The 22,457-nt window shown below is 40.4% G+C and overlaps 1 protein-coding gene and 1 long non-coding RNA gene across 9 annotated transcripts in view; one reads left to right on the top strand and one right to left on the bottom strand.

The window, feature by feature from the left end:
- Nucleotides 1-22,457, bottom strand: part of FAM13C (family with sequence similarity 13 member C) — a 243,414-nt gene that overhangs the window by 23,559 nt on the left and 197,398 nt on the right. For all 8 annotated transcript variants that reach the window (XM_039547402.1, XM_039547403.1, XM_039547404.1 and 5 more), the window contains 4 exons: nt 16,589-16,679; nt 7,070-7,280; nt 5,102-5,240; nt 1,411-1,492 (listed from right to left, as the gene is read on the bottom strand). In XM_039547402.1, coding sequence (XP_039403336.1) covers nt 1,411-1,492; nt 5,102-5,240; nt 7,070-7,280; nt 16,589-16,679 — 523 coding nt within the window. The remainder of the gene's footprint in view (nt 1-1,410; nt 1,493-5,101; nt 5,241-7,069; nt 7,281-16,588; nt 16,680-22,457) is intronic.
- LOC120409389 lies at nt 3,159-8,946 on the top strand. The gene is made up of 3 exons (XR_005601275.1): nt 3,159-3,362; nt 7,651-7,862; nt 8,886-8,946. It is a non-coding gene; the product is annotated as an uncharacterized LOC120409389 (long non-coding RNA).

Genomic DNA, 22,457 nt, shown 5'->3' with positions numbered 1-22,457 from the left:
CAGCTTGGACCCTGGCCAGCCTAGGATTGAGTCTAAAGGTGGCTTAAAGACACCCATAGTTCCTCCTTGCTCAGACCAGAGGATGTGGGAAGGAGTGAGGAACTATGGACAGGGCACTGGCCTGAGCCTTCGGAGCTTGGACTCTATTCCTGAATCTGCCACTGGTCTACTGGTTGACCTTAGGCAAGTCACTTCACCCCTTTCTGCCTTAGTTTCCCTGCTTCTAAAATAGCACTAATGCTACTTACTTCCTTCGTAAAAGCACCCAATACTGCAAACAGTCACACAGGCATTTAGCTTTACTACTGCGAGTACTCCCACTGAAATCAATGGCACTTCTCATGGTAGTAAAGTTAAGCATGTGCTCAAGTGTTTGCAGGATCAGGGCCTTTAAGGTGTATGAAAATTTATGTATGTGAACTGGGTTTTATCATTTTGAAATATAATCGATTCAAAGTGGCAATTTACAAGAAGTTACACATGTAGTTTGGCCATTTTACAGCTAATTTGCTTTTCTTTAGTTAAAAAAGGGGTTATTTTAAAAAACTTGTGACAATGCAGACTAATCACTTGATATTTAAGAGAGGGATTTTCAAATGAGTTCATGGAGTTTGGTGCCCATCTTCCACTGGCTTTCAATGGCAGTTGAGTTTCTAGACGCTTTAAGCACTTATCAAAATCCCACCCTACAGTACTGAAGTGTAATACTATGATTCACTTAATGGTGAAAAATGCATCTAAAACAAAAATGATTCTTTTATTACTTTAAAAATAGCTTGTGTTTTATTTTTATTCTGAAAAATCAATAGTGGCTAAATTTTCCCCTTGGATACGCATATTTTGCTCCCCACTCTGGTCAATGGAGCCACGTATAGGCTGTCAAGGGAAAAATTTGACCTTTGGTATTAAATCTAATTTCAGGCAAGAAGCTATTTTAATGACTAAATAATAGGTGGTTTAAAATGGAGTTTTGTAATGTAAATTCAACAAGCCCCCTTTACCACTACAATGTGAATGGTATCAGTATAACAAACCCATTAACTTGGCAATTATGTACAGTATGCTAATGCTAATGATGCTGAAACATCAGACAAACATTGAGGCTAATATTTAAAATTGCATCTCTGTTTGCAAAAATGTTGATAGTTATGAATAAGCTCTCTCTTTTTCAGCTCTATTGAATATGGTTGAACTGACTTTCCCTGAGCATGGCGGGGAGACATTGGCCCTGCACATGCCATTTCATCTTTCTTTTTGTCCTTAATGAAACTTAGTGAAATAGAAATTGGGAGCAAAGAGCAAAAAACAAATACTAAAATGCTCCTACTGCATTAGCACTGCTTTACAAAGTTTCCAGTACTATGAAATTGTCCACTGTGCAATAAAATGAAACTATACGCTATTATGTACCTTTGAGCTGTTTACGACCTTTAGCCAAGTCATTCATCCATTTCAGGACTTCAGGATTGGAAGTTTTGTCACCATGTGAAGGCTGCACATAAGAGAACAGAAAAGAACTGATGATGGGACTATTCCTTTTCTTGTATTCTCTACGGACTGATCCTGCAAAGCGAGTCAATGCACAGTGCACAAGGTTTAGCATGTGCGTGAGTCTTTGCAGATTCAGGCCTATGTTTGTAAAAATCGAACTTGTGCTTGATGTAGCAGGAATTCTGATGATACTCCTGCTATACTCATCCAATAAAGAAATAGCTTCTTTAAAATACAAAATATTTCAGAACAAAGATTCCATGTTAATGAGAATCACAGTGAATTATGAGATATATTTATTTCCCTCATACAAAAAAGAATAGGCATCTACCTAATCCTTCTACACCCCCTCCCCCAACAGAGTTGTTGTTGTCAACATTTCTATTCAAGGATCCCCTCCCAGGACCTCATTGTTATTTATCAGGATCTATTCAGGACCCTCTCCCATTTAACAATACGAGAAGGACAGGGTGGTGACAACAGCCTGATACCAGTTTGTGACCTGATACCTTAGCTCAAAAAAGTATGCCCTAGCGGAACCTGGAAGATCTCAAGGAGGCTGTATGGGATTCACTTTGGTGTCTATCCAGATGTGAGGAACTGTGGCAACGAACGTTATAGTGACGGCCTGTATATGAGCCATATCAGGTTACCATGGTCCATGTAGATGGTGATTCTTCCACGCATCATATGGCCAGAAATAGTTAAGATCCCAAATCACTGCTAAGCATTATATTATATACACTCTCCATTTTACATGTTTGGCTTGATTATGCCAATAAGCTTATTATCTTCTTGTATTGGGGCTTGATACTGCAAAGTGCTGAGCATTCTGTCCCTGGTCTTACAAATCACTTAAGCACTGCTAAACTGTGTGGGTGTGTGTGAGTAGTAGGGTGCCCAGATAGCAAGTATGAAAAATTGGGACAGAGTGTGGAGAGGTAATAGGCGCCTATATAAGAAAAAACCCCTAATATCGAGACTGTCCCTATAAAATCGGGACATCTGGTCACCCTAGTGAATAGTCTCGTTGACCTCAGTGAGATTACTCACATGCTTAAAGTTTAGCACGTGCAGGATTTGCAGGATGGGAATCCAAATGCTCAACACTTTTCCGGACGGAGCCCTTACTGCAGTCCTTAAGACCAGGGTCCCTAAAATCTTTGAAAGTAATATTTTATGCATTTCACCTCAATTTTTTCACCCAATTCAATTGAAAAACCTGTTAAATGTGTTTTAAATCTGTGCAAACACTGCTACCAAGATAATCTTCCTCTCCTTCTACTCCAGCCATGTCTCCTCCTCCTCGAGTCCTTTCCTCTTCCCTCCTGTATGTAGTTCAAGCTTTTCTCCACTGTCAAAGCAGCAGACTACTCCTGACTACAGCCTTTCACTGCCTTCATCTCCTCCCTCTTTTGATTCCTGTCAGCATTTACTGCACAGTGGCAGTTGCACAGAATCAAAACAGAAACTTTTTAAAAAGACTGAACACCCACAACAATTTAAACATGTTGTGTAGGAGAGAAGGGCTTTGGGAGGGGGTTAAGGGGGGGAGGTAGAGGGGGAAAATGCTGTGAGCCTTGCTGCCTGCCTAGTTCATCTGGCATACGCGTGTAATAAAAAAAAGTCATATAGTGACTTAACTGCTTCCCTTGCTGTATGTGGCAGTGAGACTAGTGATTCATTCACTCCCCTTCCACCTGACCGAGTCTTAAGGTCACACACTCACTGCTCCCCTCTCTGTATCTGGTAGGGGGGTTTATTGATTCACTCACTGTATCCAGTGGGACTGCTCACATATCCCAGGTCTTTGTGAGGTCACTAAGATGGACACCCCTCTGTATCCTGAAGGACTGCCAAGCCTCTATGAGGTCAGTGATATGATCACCACCATACCCTTCAGGATTGAGCCTGATGATTAATATAACTGTAATATTATCTGTCTGATTGCCCTGTGTTTTCTTCCTCTGCTCTCCTGAAAATCAGAAAAGGATTATTAATTTATCTGTGGTAATATTAAGAGTACTACCCTTTTCACTCTCTTCTGCTTCCCAGATCAATGGTTTTCCCCAACCTATTCAAGTATCTACAAAAAAGGGGATGGATGAAAATCTTTTCATTTTTATTACTTCCAGGATTGCCCCTGTGTTTATTTGGGTTTGCCAACTAGTAAGCGCGCGCACACACCCACACCCACCGGCAGAAGGATCTTAAAATACCTTTTAAAATGACTGCAGCAATATAGGGCCTAAAAAATCATAATTCTGGATAGATATAGACCACCGTTGTTCACGCCCACTACCTTTCATTGACTATCACTTATACCAGCCCCATGACATATAAAATGTGGAAGTAAACCCCACCCAGCTCCCTGGCTTCCCCTTTTTTGACAAAACTCCACGGAAATCACCAGGTTGAGCGAGTGGAGTCTGTTGATCCTGTTCCACTCTCTGTAAACTAACCAGAGGTGTAGCCCTCAAAAAGGTTGCTGAATAATAACCAATGATGAATCCCAAGGACTGGAAGTGGGGTCAAGGCTGTTGCACAATATTCTGATGATTTAGTTTATTTTACAGATCTATCTCTACCTAGCTATTAGAAGCTCAATATGGAAAGAGACAAATGCATCTGTTTTTTATGTTCCATGGCTGCCACCAAAATCTCACAGATGCAGCAAGGTTCTTCCCCTTCAAAGAGTGCTATTTCCACCATTTGAGCTAAAGGAGAATCTCTATCAGCTATCAGTAATATTAGGGCTTATATTAACTTTATTGACCAATCATTAGAGGGCAATATAATCTCAAACAGATAAGGAGGTCTGATTCCAATGAAGTATGGTTGGAAGGTGCTTATTATTTTTACAGACTATATATGTAGCTTTCATATATCACAGTAGTAGCAAAGGAGCATCATGTCCTCCAAGGAAACTGCTTTCCCTTTCAGACACCAGAGGAATGTTCTGATAGACGATGGGATGCTACTGAGACACAAATGGGGAGGATGCCACAACTTGTGTATGGGGAAACTGCACAAGAGGGTGAATCCTTACAGACCTCCACTCACACCACACAATATCCTATACCCTAGAGATGAATGGCTCCTTAGCTTTTGCTTTAGCCAGAGTCAATACTTGGGGCTCTCTCTGCCATATATTGTACATCTCGGGACACAGATACCACTGAGCTGCACACCAGAGCCTTCATTTTTTATTTGACAAATTACTTCTAAAGAATGTTATTGTTTTTTGATTTTTTGAAAAGATAACTCAGTCCGCATGAATGAGAAAAGCTACATAGCAGAACAAAGTTGCCAAGCTAATAATTTTATCTACAATGCAAGTCAGAAGCTATTTATAAGTATCAGAACATTCTTTTATCTTACAGATTTTCAGGATATTTTAAAGTAGTTAAATGTTACCATCACCCATCTTGATTGATGGATACTCCCCAATGAAGGTAACTCAAAACAGAGCTTCACAATTATGTCCTATAATCACTCAGATATCGATTTTTTTCTATTATTTTGCAAGAAGCAATCCTACACCTTTAAGGACGATATCCATAATACATGTAGCATTCACTCCATCTTATTTCTCCGATTATTTTCTTACCCGATATTTTTTTTCTTGTTCAAACTTTTCTTCAAACTTCCTGATTTTTCTCTTGAGACTTTGAAGATGTTTGGTAAGTTGCATTACTGTCTGCGGTTCTTTGCAGTCCTCACAATTACACCTGGAAGAACTTCTGGGCCTGCAAAAGTAGAAATAAAATCTCTGTTAATGCAACTAACACTTCTGATCTCCTGCCATGAAATCAGAACTATAGCCACACAGAACCATCTCTAGTCTAAATCATATGTAAATTGTGTTAGAACTCCAGATATTTCTCCTATATGTAGACACAAGGAGAAATGGTTAGGCTTTATGAAGTAAATATGTGAAAGGTATGTTTTTTTCTTTGAAGGTGGCATAGTGTTTAGTGGGCAGCCCCCACCTTTCCTACCTTACTTTGATTATTAAGTGTGGGATTCTGAAAAGGTCTCCGCATTGACCTAACTTTTGAAAACCATTTTGAAATTCCCACCCTAACAGGCCAGATTTTGATACCTTTATTCACACTTAATAATAGCACCTACTCCATAAGTAGTCCCACTGACTTCAGTTCAATTATTTGTGGAGTAAGGTATGATGCAATGTGAACAAGGGGAACAGAAAATGGCACTTCTTTTATATGAAGTGCATTTAGGGCCAATTTCAGGAAGATATTTACTTCCTGAATCAGACCAAAGGGCAGCCTATAATGATTTCTGTAGATTAGAATTAATTATTGGCACCAACAGGTGAAAATGTAGTACTGAAAATCAGAGCTGGTCACAATTCCAGTCCACAGGAAATTCTAACATTACAAAATTTATTTTTGTTCCAAATCAAAATGAAAACAATTTTTTTTAAATTTCCTATAGAACAAAAATTCAGAAAAAAAGTTGAGAGTAAACTGAAATATTTCATTTAAATAAAATTAAAATGTTTCATTCCAATTTTGACTTTTTTCTTATTTTATATTGCATTATAATTTATAATATAATGAAAGAAAAATTCAAAACAAAATTAATTTTCAAAACACAAATATTCTTATAATTATTTTTTTACATTTTAAACAGAATTTTGTCAAAATAAACATGTTCTCATAAAAAGTTTAGATTTTGGGAAAATGGCATTTTCTGACAGAAAAATGTTCAGTCAGAAAGTTTTCGATCAGCTCCACTGAAAATGATTCTGTCTAATTTCCATGCACTAAAAAAATGGGTTTGTTGGACAAAAAAATGTTTTTTTTTCAAGTTTGTTTTATTTCAAGTTAAAATATTTGTAAGTATACTATTTTAACTTTGGACTTTAAAAAGCAGAGTTTAAGAGTTAGTCATCACAAGTTGCCAAGAACTTGAAAAAAAGCACAAAATATTTCATTAGTATAGTACCTTCTATTCTACAGGCATTTAGTGTTGCAATCAAGAGTCTACCCTTACTGACAATGGGCTTAATCATTGTGTAGGATATTTCATGTGTGACTTTTTAGATTTATGAATAAATAGGCTTGATTATTTGTATTTGCCTAAACTTTATTTTTAAAATTTAAAGAAAACAGAGTTCCAGCATGAAATTAATTCTTAGAATTTTCAAAAAGGACTTACAAGGACTATTCAGATGTTTTGTGACACTGCCTTCCATTTCCAATGAATGACTCATGCAGTACCATTGCAGTTGAACTTTTCTGAATTAGACCTTTTATAACCTTTTTTATCCTGTGTTCACTTTTCAGACTGATTATGAACTAACCTTTAAAAATGTCATTACTAAACTATAATTAACTGAGATTTCAGCTAATGTTGTATTTTGTTCTCATTGGAAAATGTTAGGTCATATTTATGGTATTTCAAATTAATCATGCCAAATTATATTATATTATATTATGAAACTTCCCTGTTTAGAGCAAACATGACCATATCTGAGAAATATGAAGAGTCAAATGTTCTAGACTGTACAAACATAATAAAAATTAAAGTTAAAAATTTATTTTCTTACATCATGAAAGGTTGAGCACTTGGTGGGGAAGGGGCCGACTCTGTGTCTAAATTAAATCTCTGGCTTTGACTAAAGATTGAGCAGCGTGGTGACAGAAGGGGATTATCTCCATCAGTAATATGATATAGTAGTCTACTGGTCCCTAAGGAGTGATGGTCTTCTGGGCCGTTGTCTGCGTCACTCTGCCAGTCTCTATGGGCTGGTACAGGCTCTATAACGACAAGATCAAATCAATATGGGACTGAAGGTCTCATAAAACACTCTAATTCGTTAACTACAGAGGAAAAGAATCTGCATGAACAAATGTGTTCATGGAAGCAAAGTATGATGCTTGAAAACGCTGCAATTAATACAATGAATAATGTATGGTATAGCAATGCAGCATACACTGGTAGAATGTGGTACCAAATCAGAGCATAACAAAGGAGGATACATAGGTTACAACAACTGGTATAACATCGTATTCTGAGTTCCACAATGGAATATAGACAGGTGTGTGTGCGTAAAAATAAACCATGAAGTTTTGTTAAAAGAAAGATAGGAAGTTTCTCAGAATAAAAGCATTTTCTCTGTTTTTATAGATCAGTTTTCTCTGAAATGTACTCTTTGCAGCAGAATATGAAGACAGATGTAAAATAAGACTCATTCCCTAATTTAGGGCTCAGTCCTTTGCTCGGGAGAAAGATAGGACACATCTGCAGAAGTAACACATTTAGGACCCTATCATGCGGCGTATTGAGTGCTTCTAGCCTGATGACCCATGTCCTGTAGAATTCTGCTCTTAATTCTCAGGGTAAGATGCCACTCTGCAGAATATTACTAACCCATCATGTATTACTAACCCATTCAGACCAATATACATGAACAGAAAATTGAAACTGGTTGCGTAAACAGTAAAATGTAGGTGGCGCAGTCTGTCGGCTGCCTTGGGGTGTTAGGTATATGGCATTATGCTAGCAATGTCCCCATGCACTAATGGGTGCATAGGCTCCTAAGGAGTGGACAGCACCTAGTGTCTGAGAAAAGGAATGCATAAGGAGCATTTTCAACAGTGAGCTTAATTAGCCATTGGAGCAACTTATGCCAAGAATGTAGTGGATCCTCCATCACTTGAAGTCTTTAAATGAAGAAAGGATGCATTTCTAAAAGATATTCTGTAGCTCAAACACAAGATCCAGCTCGATGTAAGAAATGTAGGTGAAATTCTACAGCCTCTGTTAAGCAGGAGGTCAGACTAGATGATCGTAATGGTCCCTTCAGGTCTTAAATCTGTCTGTCTATGAACCTCACCTCCCTCCTTTTGCCCACTGGCCACAAGACCGCGTAGTTCTAGTCCACATCTTGCCCTGACTCTGCATTGAAAGAGTGAGACTCCCTGATCCCTCTTCCTCACCCTCAAGAGGCTTACACAAAATAGGCTGGAATTTTATCCTTAACTGGTATTTTTTTCCACGGGGTGTGCTTTTAAGAGGATTATGCTTCATGATGGCGAAATCCTGTACCAACATACAAAGCCCTGTTGAAAATATATGTACAAACAAGTTACAAAAGCCAGAACAGAATTCTCAATGTCAAAAGACAGTGTTTTCTCTCAACTACATGGGTAGAGATTTTCATCTGTATTAATAACTAATATATTATATTGTAACTAGGCAAAGTTAATTTTATTTTCCCTTTAAAATTGTATCTATATGCAAAATTGGAGTCTGCATCAATTATTTTTATATTTACTGTAGGTTCATACCATGAATTAGTTGTGCATCATACATACATTACAAGGGATTCATTATATCATATTTTTTTAAAAAAATTTCAGCAGAAGAAATTGAACATTAATTTTCTCCCAGATCAGCAAGGAGATGTCAGTTAAGCTGCAGATCTGAAAATGTTCCTTCACCTTTGCTTTTAATTAAAAATGAAATTTTAATCAATGATGTTACAAAAATTCAGAAGACATACCTCTAATTCCTATTAATTTAGAGCACTAAGTTGTGGATTTTCCCATGGTGAGGGGGTAGGACTTTCAGAGATAAAAAGGCCTTTTCCATTAAGATTTTGATGGAACTGTTATACTATATTTTAATTATTATCTGCACAATAGATAATCACTGAGCTTGTTTAGCAGTGGGAAAATAGCGGCTGCAAGCAGCCTCCCTCCTCGAAAGCAGAAAATTGGGCACCGACTTCAAAATAAATAGATTTAAATGATCTAAAATATTATTTTATCAGACATTGTCCAATTGTTTCTATGTTACAGGCAACACAACACCAAATGTTCCTAAATTAAAAAGATTATATAGTGCTTACACTGTTAGCTAACAAGTGATGTTCTATAACTCTGGAATAAAGTATTTTGTTGTTTTTAACATCATTAAATGCATTTATTTTGCATTTTTATTTTACTTGCTTTCATTTTTAGGAGCAATAAAAATAGTTCTATTTGGAATATTAATCAATATATGAATAGAGTATTTGTTTTACAGTGTACCACGTTACTGATTCAGACACTTTATGACATTAAAAAACATGGTAGAAGCATGTTATAATGGTTGCAAAGTGATGTGCTAAATAATTAGAATTACAGTTGCCCGTAATCAGTTGTTAGCAGCCAGGAATGCTGGAACAATTTTTACTGTGGGGGTGCTTAGGCCAACAATAAGCAGCAGCATCTTCTTGTGCAGACAAATTAAACAATATAGACAGTTCTCCCACTCCACTGAAACCTGAGGAGCTACGAGTGTGCTGGAGAGGAGAATTTGACCAATGAAGTAGAAATTATTAAGCAAAATGTTATTGGATAGAATTACAAACCAGGTACATTGGCCTTATTTGTCACAACTAGTTCTGGTCAGGAAATTTTTCAGTGAAATAGATGGTCATCAGAAAGTGCAGATTAGTTGAAACTGAAACTTTTTGCAGAAATATCTTGGCTTTGATAAAAAGTTTCTTTGGGAAGGTTTTTCTGGTCCAGGATGGAATTTCTGGTCAAACAAGAGAGAGAGAGAGAGAGAGAGACCCACCCCAGAATAGGCAATAGCCCAGTGGTCAGGGGCAGCTCTATGTTTTTTGCCGCCCCAAGCATGGCAGTCAAGGAGCCTTTGGCGGCATTTCTGCGGGAAGTCCGAGTCAGGGAGCCTTCGGCGGCGTATCTGCGGGAGGTCCGGCGGTCCCGCAGATTCGGCGGCGGTTCTGCAGGTGATCTACCGGTCCTGTGCCTTTGGCGTACCCGCCGCCAAATTGCTGCTGAAGCCGCGGTAACCAGCGGACCTCCTGCAGAAATGCCGCCGAAGGCTCCCTGACTGCCACCCTCACAACAATCAGCAGGCCGCCCCCCTCACCCTGGCTTGCGGCCCCAGGCACGTGCTTGCTGAGCTGGTGCCTGGAGCCACCCCTGCCAGTGATTATGGCACTCCCACATCCCAGGAGAATGACCTAATAGCTCCAAAAGGAAAGAGGGAGAGAGACCCACCCCAGCACAGCCAATATGCCTGGTGGTTAGGACATTCACCTGAGATGAGGGAGTGCCCTAGTCACTTGGCTACTGGCTATTCTGAGGTGGAGCTTTGTCTCTCTTGTGCACGCTCTTATTTGACCAGAAATTCCATCCTGGGCCATGAATCAGGTAGAGCAGGGACTTGAACCTGGGTCTCCTGTCTTCCACATCCCAGAAGGGTGCCAGAAGCACTGGGCTATTGGCTATTCCCTCTCTCTGTGTGCGGGAGTTTTTTTGCAATTTTTTTTTGAAAGGTCTCGGTTTCATCCCAGTGTGGACTGGGAACAATTTTGAAATCTTGAAATATTTTGCAGGGCAGAAAAACCATTTTCTCCCCATTTGTACTCACTCTCCCACCACCCTTAAATAAATCCCCTGGAAAGAGGAACCAAGATGAACAGATTTATCAAAAGATATAAAAGCCATGCAAAGACTATGCATGTCCGATGCTGACCCATAATTACACAATTTAGGAAAACAAGTAAAATAAAAATGCAAAATAAAATATTTCAAATGCATTTAATGATGTTAAAAACAACAAAATACTCTATTCCAGAGTTACAGAACATCAGTTGTTAGCTAACAGTGTAAGTATTATATAATCTTTTTAATGTATCTCAATATAAATGACCATTTTACATTTTGTGAACCCACGAAGTGTAGTGTATAGTGTAAGCTGGTGATTTACAATGAAATGTAAATGAAATGAAAAGTTTACACTGTCTTTTATAACTTTCATGGCTATCAACTGACAAAAAATGGGTTATAAGACACACACTATGGAAAAATACATGGAAAGAGATTTCCCCAGACCTATACTTTGCAGAATTTGTAAAGTATGTGAGAGATCCAAATCCTTCCTCCAGTGAAATATGCAGAAAGGAATTTTGAAGAAATGTAGGCTAGGACATTGCACCTGCCTAAGTTGTGACTTGCACAAACAATTCACATGTGAAATAAATGGATTAACGAATGCTACATAGCAAAGGTAAGCAACAATGCTATCGTCTGACAGTGAATCCCTTCATTGTTTTAAAAGACATAATACAGTTACAGTACATGAATCTAACCTACTTTTTTCCCCTAAAAATAATACTGTGGTGTCCTCTGGAATTAATTGTATTAACTCCTTTTAAATTTCACATACTTTTCAAGCTTTGAGAAACATAAGGAACCATTGTGGGGAGGGGTGGAAATAGCCTCTGCTGCTGACCATCTATTAGCATAATTAAAAGGAAGTGTTCTTATTCTGAAACCATATTAAGTACTGGGATTTGCACTGTCAAAGAAAAATGGCAGTGTTAAAATTTTGGAAAGTCCCTGAATACCATAAGGGCCGCAGAAAGATTTCCATATTTTGCACTCTGATTCTGGGGCTCTTGGTGGAGGCTGTTCACAAATCTGTACATCTGCCAAATACAAGGTGTGATGAAGTGGGAATTTTTTATAATATTTTTATGAGTTCTGAGTGTGTCTTCGTTTCCCCTATATATTACATTGTTGCCTAGGGAAGGGAGGGTGGGGAGAAGACTGTCTGTTCTCTGGGCAGGCTAAGGCCATGTCTACACTATCACTTATGACAGAAAAACGTATGTTGCTCAGGAGTGTGGAAAAACAGACCTCTGAGTGACATAAGTTTCAATGGCATAAGTGGTAGAGTGTCTGACCAGCACTACGAGGTCAGACTGAGAGATGGACAAAGTTTGAGCAATGGGGTTCATTACAGCTTGGACACAAGGCAACCACAGCACTAAGCCTAGATTAAACACACAAACTGGCTCTAAAAATACCCTGGGCTCCTAAATTGGACCTGTGATGGGATGTACCAGGCCCTTCAAGGCACCCTGCTGGAGGCGCTGCGGTCCTACCACACCCCACCCCACCCCAGAAAAGGAGCAGTAAAGCTGAGTCCTCTTTGCCTGGGAAACATCCTATCAAAGCTCAGCAGGCTCAGATAAAAGGAGTTGCAGGGGCTGAGCTAGTCAGTTCCTGGCAGGGACCAGAGGAACAAGAAAGATGCTCCTTGCTGGAGCTCCAGGGAGAATCAAAAGATGGGTTCTGCTGACGTTGGCATTCCACGAGGAAGAACTTCAACCCTGAGGTAAAGGTGAAAAGGAAGGGGCTAAGTGGGAAGTGGCCCAGAGAATAGCAGCAGCAACTATTGCAGGAAGAAGCATGTGGCTGCTATTTATAGGGTCTCTGGGTCAGGACTTGGAGTACTGGGCAGGTAGAGGTCCCCCTACTGGTGACTGGCAGGGTGGCCTAATCCCCGAGAAGGGGATAAGGCTTGTTTAGAGGCCCAAGTGAAGGGCAGGACTTAAAGAGTCTCCAGGGAGAAAGCCCTTGGGGCATTGCTCTATATCAGGGCAGAGACTTAAAGCTAGCCCAGAAGGGGCTGAGAACTGAGCTCAGAGGGATGGCTAAAGACATTACAATGGCACAGGGACAAGCCCGACTGGACCTTCTCCCGTGGAAGGGGGTTGTGCATTCACGCACATTGATTGTGTGTGACTTGGCTGGAGGGCTGAGCCACTGACAAGGGCAACAGCCGTTAGAGGCACCGTGAAGAGAGAGACAGAGAGAGTGCAGGTTTGTACCCACCCAGCAAGAGGCACTTACATGCGGTGAGAGTGTCCCCCATCACGGGACCCAAGCACAATTTTAGATAGGGCCCATAAAACAGCCCAACGTCAACCATAGCCACAGTCGTAAACTCATGGCATCCTAGCACTAGCCCAAGTTCACAAGCTGACCCCAATAATAACAATTTCATGCCACAATCCTGGCATCAACTCTATACTCCAGCCGGGGCCCTCAAAAGGATCCCAGGCTTTAGCCTACACCACCAATGAATGGGCCCAACATTTATCTAGCCCAACATTTACCCTAGCCTTTTAACCTTAGTGAAAAATCAAAAGCTAAAACCATCCTTAACCCAAACCAGCAAACTGGCTCCAATCCTACATCTATCCTAATCCGACAAATTTGGTCTAATGTCAGCACAAAACCAGAGCTCATAATCTGACATTAAGCCAAGGGCTAGTAACACATGCAAAACATGCAATATGCCTGATCAATGGGGACATCAAAGCTATCATAGAAACAATTTCAAGTCTGTGTTCTCACATGATGTTCTTAAATAGCTAATAAAAAATTATCCACATCTGTTATATATATGTATATTATACATATATAGGTATAATATACATATGCATTCAAATATATACTGTGTCAGTGATTGCAAGAATTAGCATTTTTTGTAAAAGATGTGTAAAACTTCTTAGAGTTCAACCACTCACAGTTAGATACCCACTCTTTGTTAGCTATGTAGCCACATACCCCAAAGTTACGCTAAGTAATTATTTACATTCATTAATTTTATTTCCTCCTATTTTAATATGTTTGAATTCATGATCATTGAAATTCATCATAGCCTCCTTATACAAACACTGGTTCAAGAAGTTACAGGTTCGTAAGTAAATTTGAACATGCTTGTCCCGCACAGTCTTCAGGGACTTATAGAATGAGAGTCACTAAACATTTTGGGATCCCTAGACAAAATTGCTGTCCTAAGCATTCCATTGTTTTGCCAGTATGTTCTAGTTAACCTTGGTTCATAAAAATGGTATTTCCTTTACTTTTATTAATTGGAATGTGAAATCAGAGAAGTGAAATCTATTATGTAATCATGTTTATATTACAAATTTATGCATCTGACATTTTAAATATCGCTATTTATTCACTGAAAAAAATGCAGATTTGGTCAGCCTGGAACAGTTTCTGAATTTGTACTGAGTTCTCTTGCAATCTGGGAGACCTAACTTCCCACTCCTTCTCCACATAAGGGAGAAGGAGAAACTGAACTCAGGTCTCCCACATCCCTGGAGAGTACCCTCACCACCTGACTAAAGATTATAAGGGACTGCAGGTCCTTCTCTCCTCTTCCTCATCATCTCCCTAGCCCATGTGTTTTGGCAATCTAGTCTTCCTTGCCTTCTGGCAAAATGCCCCCAAATTGAAACATTTCAGCACAACTCTACATTTTTTCAACTTTTTGATTCACTGAAAAAAATTTTTTAAAAAAAATCATTTTTGGTTTCACCCAAAACATATTTTTTTTCAAATTTCAAAATTCCCAATGAACTGAAATATCCATTATTTGCCCAGCACTAAAAATACCCTAAAGGCCAGATTCTGATATCAGTTATCCTGGTATAAATCCACCAACTTCATCCAGATTTACATTGATATAATTGATAGCAGAATCTAGACCTCTATGATTACTGTGTTTCAACTGATTGAACTGATGAATTCCACCAGTAGTTTAAGAGAGAGAAAAAGGACCAGTGTTGTTTATGTTAAAATAACAAGTCAGTAAACAAAAACTGCCAAAAGCAGGTGCTACCGCAAAAGAATGTATATCAAATGCATATGAATGCACAACCAAGCTTCCCCTAAAGCACAGGTTGGAAATGACTGAACGGCAGATCATGCTCTATTTGGACTGTGAGAGAAATGCTACATCTTCCAGTATCCTGCAGTGTAAATGTAAATGAACAGATTAATGCTGTACGTGTTATTTGAAGTGGGAGACTTTTAACAGTTTAAATGCAGTCAGAATCAAATCAAAGGTAAAGGTTGCAGAGTCTTCCACTGAATATCAAGTATTCTCTGATGATGAATTATGAAACCGCAGAAGCAAAATATTTGTGTTAAATTGGAAAAGGATAAAAAATTGACCTTGCCAATGAATGGAAGAGCCTATGCAGTTTTAGTGCAAACTACAAGACCTCTTTGCCCTGTGTAGCACTTGCATGGTCTTCATTCTTGACTCAAATATACAGGTGAGAAACTAGGCTTGTTAGGAATTCCTACAGCTGTATTTGAAACCTGTTAAGGTGTTTTTCCACCTATGTTGCAGCAGCCAGATATAAAACACACACAAAAACAAACACCCTATTCCTAATCAACTCAGAAGCCAAAATGTTTCACTCTCTTTTTGGCTACAGTATGTATCATCCTTTGCATTGCTTAGATTTTCAATGATTAGGGTTATGTGTAACTATTCCTTATTTTTTGCAGTACATTGCCATCATTTGAGAATGTCTAGAATAGAGTAATAAAAATAATATAAAATTATTGCATTTTACAGAAAATCCAAACAAACAACAGCTTCTGACATAAGATTTTCTGAACTCACCTTTCTTTTATCCATAAAATTTACTTGCAGAATTAGGATTAGGCCTCGTGGTACTGACCTATTTGTCTTAATGTGGACCATACACAATTTAAGTTTACATATCATTCCTCTGTGTGGTATGCTAGTCTTATTAACCAAGATCTATTGTTCAGAAACAATGATTCCCCTTCTGCCTAAAATCATGATTCAGCCATCCCTGTGATTATAAACTATGAACAGACAGAAAATGATGCCGAGTGTTAGGGCCATTTATTTGTAGGGATTCATTTCTGTGTGTAGGGTTAAGAAAAGAAAAACGAACACATCATAATATGCAAGATGGACAAGGCAGATTCATGAATGATTAAAATCAACGTGCTGTAAAACTCACCTTCACTATCTCTCTGCTGATGCATTAAATTAAAATCAATAATAGGAGAAATGAAGTGACATTGCTCTGACAAAAAAAATTGCAAAACAGAATTACATGAAATGGCAGAATATCACACACACAATGCAGATGCAACACAGTAAAGAAATAAAGAAGGTTACACTCTTGAAAGAAACAAACAGCTCAAACTGAAAAAGAGGGAATCTGGACTCTTAAAATTGCCTGTAAAGCAAAATGCTGTACCTAGGAAAAGTAGAAGATTGCTGCAATTTATTTCTATCCTTGCTAACACCTTATCCCTTTGTTTACATTTTTTAGCATTTGCAGCAGCTCACTGCTTCAGCCTTCACATTTCATCCAGGCTGCATTCCATGGGGCTGCAAATATTAGATTATATTGGAACATAAGACTATCTTGTAATTGCAAATGAGGACACATCATGACAGAGCAGCTTACCTCCACAACTGGCCCCATCAGTTTGCACACTGGATTGAATTGAGGAAGGGGCTGGAGGATCCTTGAAAGCCTGCAGCTGAGGAGTTTCTTCCTGGGTTGGCAAAAATGCAGAGCACAAGTCAGTTTCAAGGGCTTGTAGCTTTAACAAAGAATTGTGCAGACAAAAGCAGAACATTGGGCTAGATAGAAAACAACAAAAATACAGTGACACGTCTTCAGTTCTCTGAGCCCATTAGCAGTGTCTGCAGAAGAGTGATCCACTAACAGCTCTTAAAGGGATGTGTAAGAGATCAAATTTGTATTATTCCATGTGTATCTTCATGTCCTCTGCTTATGTAAATCCTAACTTATATGGATTATTCAACACACGTGGGAATGGTGATTTCGTCAGCAAAAGACAATTTGTTCTAGGAAACCAATCTGAAGTGGTGTCTTGTTTTCTTGGTCTTGGAGCAATATGCTATGCAAGCATTTCATTCATTGTGCTGACATCAGGATCTGATGACATTTTGCCCCTCCCAGTTTACCATTCATAAAAAAAACCCTAAAAAACAAAACCTCTCTACAGCATATTGTGAAGTATACCGCAGTGAACAGAGTTACTGAGAGCTATACAGTCTTCCTCAGGATTCTTGGATGAGGTTGTTTTTTATTTGTTCTTGTACAGACATTTTTTTGTAGGGAGGTTGTTGCTGATTCTATCAGTTTATCCTATCATTTTCCATTAGCTGCGAAGGCAAAATTAACAGATCTTTGCACTCACTGCAGACAAATCAATGAGGACAAGGTTGCTTATCTATACCAGTACCTTCAGCTACTGTTTCATGCTTGGTCCATTTTTCATTTTAATCTTCAATGCCGAGTGTAATATTCAGCTGTACAATCTGACACAAGCATCTTGCTGTGATGCAAATGCTCTGAAAGCCTAATCACCACCTGACTGGATTAAATGAGTCACTCCTGATGCTCTGTATGTTCAATTAGCCTCCCTCAAGGGGAATACAGATAGCAATGGAAGATGCATGAAAATGCAGAGGGCTGTCTAAAAGCTCACATAGTTGAAACACATAAAACCAAGCCCAGTGAAACAATAAGGCACTTGCTGACAAAATCAGCATTGCCCCAGAAATATTTGTCCTCATGCTTATGTATCCTTAATTTTATATCCCTAATTATATCTGCTCAGGGTTATCATGATGTAGATTCTTTCTGAACAGGGATGACCCAAACATTTATGCAAATTATAGCTTCCCCTGTGTACCATAATCAGTGATGTATCATGCAAATTAGTAAGTCTATGCAATTTTTACTCTCTTGTGACATAGCCACGTTAGAAACCTCAGGTCAGCAGAGTTTTCTGTTAAAGGTACATTTGGGCTGTGGGCAATAAAATAGAAATTTAAGGGCTCTGATCTCCTCCCTTTGTGGCATTCAGGCAGTGCAAGGGAGTGGAAATTGGCTCCTTGTTGGGTATACCCAGGGAGGGGGAAATCTCCAGCAAGCACAGAACTGGCATAATCTGGGTCCAGGTCTCCCTTCCGCAGTCTGTGTGTAAACAGGGGATTTGTTCACCATAGCAGGGAAATTTCTTTATGTACACAGTACCCTGGCTGAACCGAGTGATGAAAGGATCTGAGTCCCCACCTGAATGCACTCCCCCCTGGTCCTGCCCATCTTTACTTTCCCTCCAAGTGCCAAGTGAATAGGACTCACATCACACAGGAAGGACTGAGCCCAGGGGTTCCTGGATATTTATCTCAGTAGTCCATGGGCACTTCTTGGCTGGGATGAGGGTGCCCCTACTGCAGGATATTACTAACTCACCGGTAACCCTTTAATCACTGCAATTCACTTAAATACACACACAATCCATTTACACCAACATCATTTCTTGGGAATTAAACAACACTGCACAGCATAAACATTGAGAGGAAGTGGCTTGGGTAAGGTTCAATGCAGCAGTCTCTGAAGTGCAGTAAATTTCAGTTACAACAAATGTGCAAGTCCAGTATCTTCTTCCTGGACCTGGATGTGTTGCTGGATATACATGTCAGTGAGGACTAACACATTTTCATTCTTCTCTTGCAGGGTGTAGTACATTGCTAAGGGCTGTAACACTGATGCAAATTAAAGGAGCGCTGATACGAAGAAATATGTCATTGGCTAGGGCGCATTGCTTAACCCAGGACTGGACATCACTAACCATCATGGGCCAGTAATAACTTATCTCCAGGGTGCTTGCATAATGATACCAGCACTACCAGTTGCCTCACTTCTTCTCCTTCTCTTGGGTCATATAAAACCCAGGACAACCCTCCATGGTGAAACTTAAGCTGTTCCCACTGCTGGCTTAATTTCTTGGATCGTGGGTCTTTGATTCCAAATGTCCAGTTAGATCTAGTTCTCTTCACAACTGCTGCTAGGACTAGTCTGATGTTACCCTGCTGCTGCAGAACCTGAACTTCTTCCCAGGAGTACCCTGAAACCATTAAGTCATTCCTGAAAGACAAAGGATTTCTCCCCTCTCTATTCTGGGAAGTTTTCCTCACACATCAATAACCCTCAGGTTCTGGCTCCTCCAGCCACAGGCATACTCGCCCTACATCTTCAAGGATTACTAGGAAATCTTTTTCTAAGTCCTCACTCTCCTCTGGTTCTTCCATTAGGGACAGTCAATACAATAAGTCAGAATTGATGTTTTGTCTTCCCAGCTTGTAATGCACTTCAAAAATGCTCAACAGCATCCAGGTTGGTGGTTGGCAGGTACTGGAAAGGACTGTGATCTGAAACCACCGTGAACATTGAGTATATTAAACTTTTTTGTGACAGCCCATTTAAGGGCAAGCAACTCCAGCTTAAAGGCACTGTAGTTCTTGTCATTTTTCTCTGAGTGCCTTAACCTTCAGCTTGTATACACAACCACACACTCAGTCCCCCTTTACTTTTGACTCAGTACCGCATCCACTAAAGTCAGGATATGAAAGTACAGCTGGTGTCATTAACTGTAGTCTTAGCTCATCAAAGGCTTCTTGACAAGGCAGCATCCCACACAAAGTGTAGTGCTTGGTCATTCCCCTTCTTTCAGCCCAGTTGGCCCACTAGCCGATGTAAAGGTGCAGCAATGTGTGGAAATTTGGGGATGAACTGTCTGTAGTAGAGACAGGCCAGTTTTTCAATGTCTTGGTCTTCTCTCTGTCTACCTGGATGCTACCTGTCAACATCATATGGCCCAAGAATTTGACTTCCACTTGCAGAAGGCAATACTTGCTAGGTCTCAGTTTCAAGTCATGCTCCTTCAAACATGTGAAGATCAAATCCAGCTTTTCTATATGACTTTTGAAGTCTCTGGAGAACACAGTAATATCATCTAGATAAATCAACAAGGTGTCCAGAACGTAGTCTGCCAACACTCCCTCTGGTAGCCTCTGGAATGTAGCAGGCAGGTTCCACAAGCCAAATGGTAATCATGTCCACTCAAACAGCCTGAAAGGAGTCGGTACTGCAGTCTCTTCCCTATCTTGTGCCTCCACTGCTACTTAAAAAATAGCCCAAAGTCAGAGCAAGGGTTGAGAACACTCTTGCATTTCCCAACACATCTAATGATTTCTCCTCACAGAGCAGTGGGTAGATGTCCTTGCATGTCACTCCATTCAGCTTCCTGAAATCACAACAAAACCACTCTGCCATCCTTTTTTATCATGATTACTGCAGGCAATGCCCAGGCACTGTGGCTTTCCTTAAGAACATCTCAGAATATCAGATACCCGACATGCTTTTTAACCTCTTGAAACACTTGGGGAAATCTTCTCTGATGTTTCTGCTGTATTGGGTTAGTGACCACCGTGTGTATATGCATAACCAGGGTGGTATAACCAAAGTCCTGGTCATTGTCCACCACCATGTGTAGCACAATAAGCACTCACCGGCACAGTGCCTCCTGCTGGTCAGTCTGGGAATTAGCTCGATCTCCAGCCTCAGAGCGCTTCCTGCTGGCCAGTGTCTCGCCTGCCTCAGGCCCTGTGTCCCTCCCAGATCATGGTGCCCCTTACTCTGAGGTTCTGCCCACCCAGGAGAACCCCCCAATCCCGAATAACCCACTTGCCTCAGTGGCTATTGCCAGTCGTCACCTAGCCCCCTCTCACTGGGGAAAACTGCAGTCTGTAGTGGCCACTCATCATTGACAAGGGGGTTGGACCAGCTGCCTCTGCCTATTCCCAGGCTGCACCTCTGCAGCCCCAGTACCTTCTTGGGCCTTTAACAAGGCCTCAGCCTTGGGAGTTGCCAAGCTGGAGCTCCCCAGCTCCTCTTGCCTTTCCTCAGCACTGCTCTGCTTCCAGTACCCTGTATTCCCAGGCAGCTAGGTCCTTCCCACTCCAAAACTGGAGTCAGACTGACCCAGCTCCTCTGTGAGCCCTTATAACAGGGCCAGGTGTGGCCTGATTGGGTGTGACCATAGCTGTGGCTGCCTCCCCAATCAGCTTTTAACCTTGTTTTCCAGGAGTGGGGTAACTGCCCCGCTATAGTCATCCTTAGAAAAGACTTCTGTGGCTTCTCTAGTGACATCCTCAATTCAGCCACCTGTGCTGAAGTCAGCCCTGGGGGGCTCCTGAATTGGAACGGGCAATTTCCTACCACGTCCTTCTCTAGCAGAGGCAACTTGTTCTCCTTTCTTGTCACCAGCAGCTTATCTCCATTCTCTGCAAAGGTCACCTCCACCTAAGGGACCACTTCCTCAGGCCGATGTACCTCTGCAACTCTGGTTTGAAGATACAACTCCAGAGCCTACACACTTGAGTTTAGAAGTCTCACTGGTATTCTTCCTTTGATGTCATTAGCCAGTACATTAGCTATCCGATACCCAATAGGTAGATTTACCCCAGACATAGGATCTACAAGCCCTTGATATCCATCAATGATCTTCTCATTCCAGGGAGGAATGACCACTTCTCTCTTCTGGCCACTTTAACATATCAGATCCACCCAGCAAGATCCAGGGAATCTTGCTGTCTCTCCACTCAAGCAAGTACTCTATTCAGCGCAGCATTTTTCTTAGAGTGCTCCTGAAGGTTCATCCCCCCTGGTTCCTTATCTTCAATAATAATGTTCATCCCTAGAATCTCTGGGATTCCATCTCTGGGACTTCCTTCAGAGACTGTGGCTTTCAGGATGAAGATGCATTTTCTTGGCAGTGTCTGACCCATGTACTCTATGTCTGCTCTGAGGCATCCCAGCACTGGGATTGCCAGTCCATTAGCTGACATTAGACATGTGTTGTGCATAATTGGCTCCTTATCCTTCAAATATTTTCAAAAATGTGACTCAGTACTGGTGGTGACTTCTGAGCCAGTGTCTAACAAACAGCTGGTCTTCACCCCTGCTATAAGTACTTCAAATATTAAGCACCCAGTCATAAGTGCTTGCAAGATCAAGACATTAATTCAGAATTAATCACTTAAATTTCATCAGTATTCATTCAAAAATTATATATTTTACATGATTTCTATGGTCTGAAATAGTAGACACATCTCTTCCTGTGCCACTTCCATGAGGTGTTAGGGCTACCAGATCTCCATAAATGCAGCCCACTTATTATTTATATTATCCTGTCACCTAAGCCCCAGTCGTGACCAGAACCCCATTGTGCTAGGTGCTGTACACACAGAACTAAAAGACCATCCATGCCCTGAAGAGCTTATAATCTAACTAGACAGACACACGGTGGGGGTAGGGGTAGAATACACAAACAGAGTGAACAATGTGATGGTGGCAAACGTCATGTTAGTTTCATATTTTTTCCTTTAGATGGGCATGTTAGGAGGGGCTAAACTAATTGGAAAGAAAAGGAAAGGAAGGGGGACATTGAAAGAAA

Source organism: Mauremys reevesii, linkage group 7 (assembly GCF_016161935.1).
Source record: "Mauremys reevesii isolate NIE-2019 linkage group 7, ASM1616193v1, whole genome shotgun sequence".
Taxonomy (NCBI): domain Eukaryota; kingdom Metazoa; phylum Chordata; order Testudines; family Geoemydidae; genus Mauremys; species Mauremys reevesii.
Note: the sequence above shows the minus strand (reverse complement) of the source record. Positions and strands in the feature narration are given on the sequence as shown.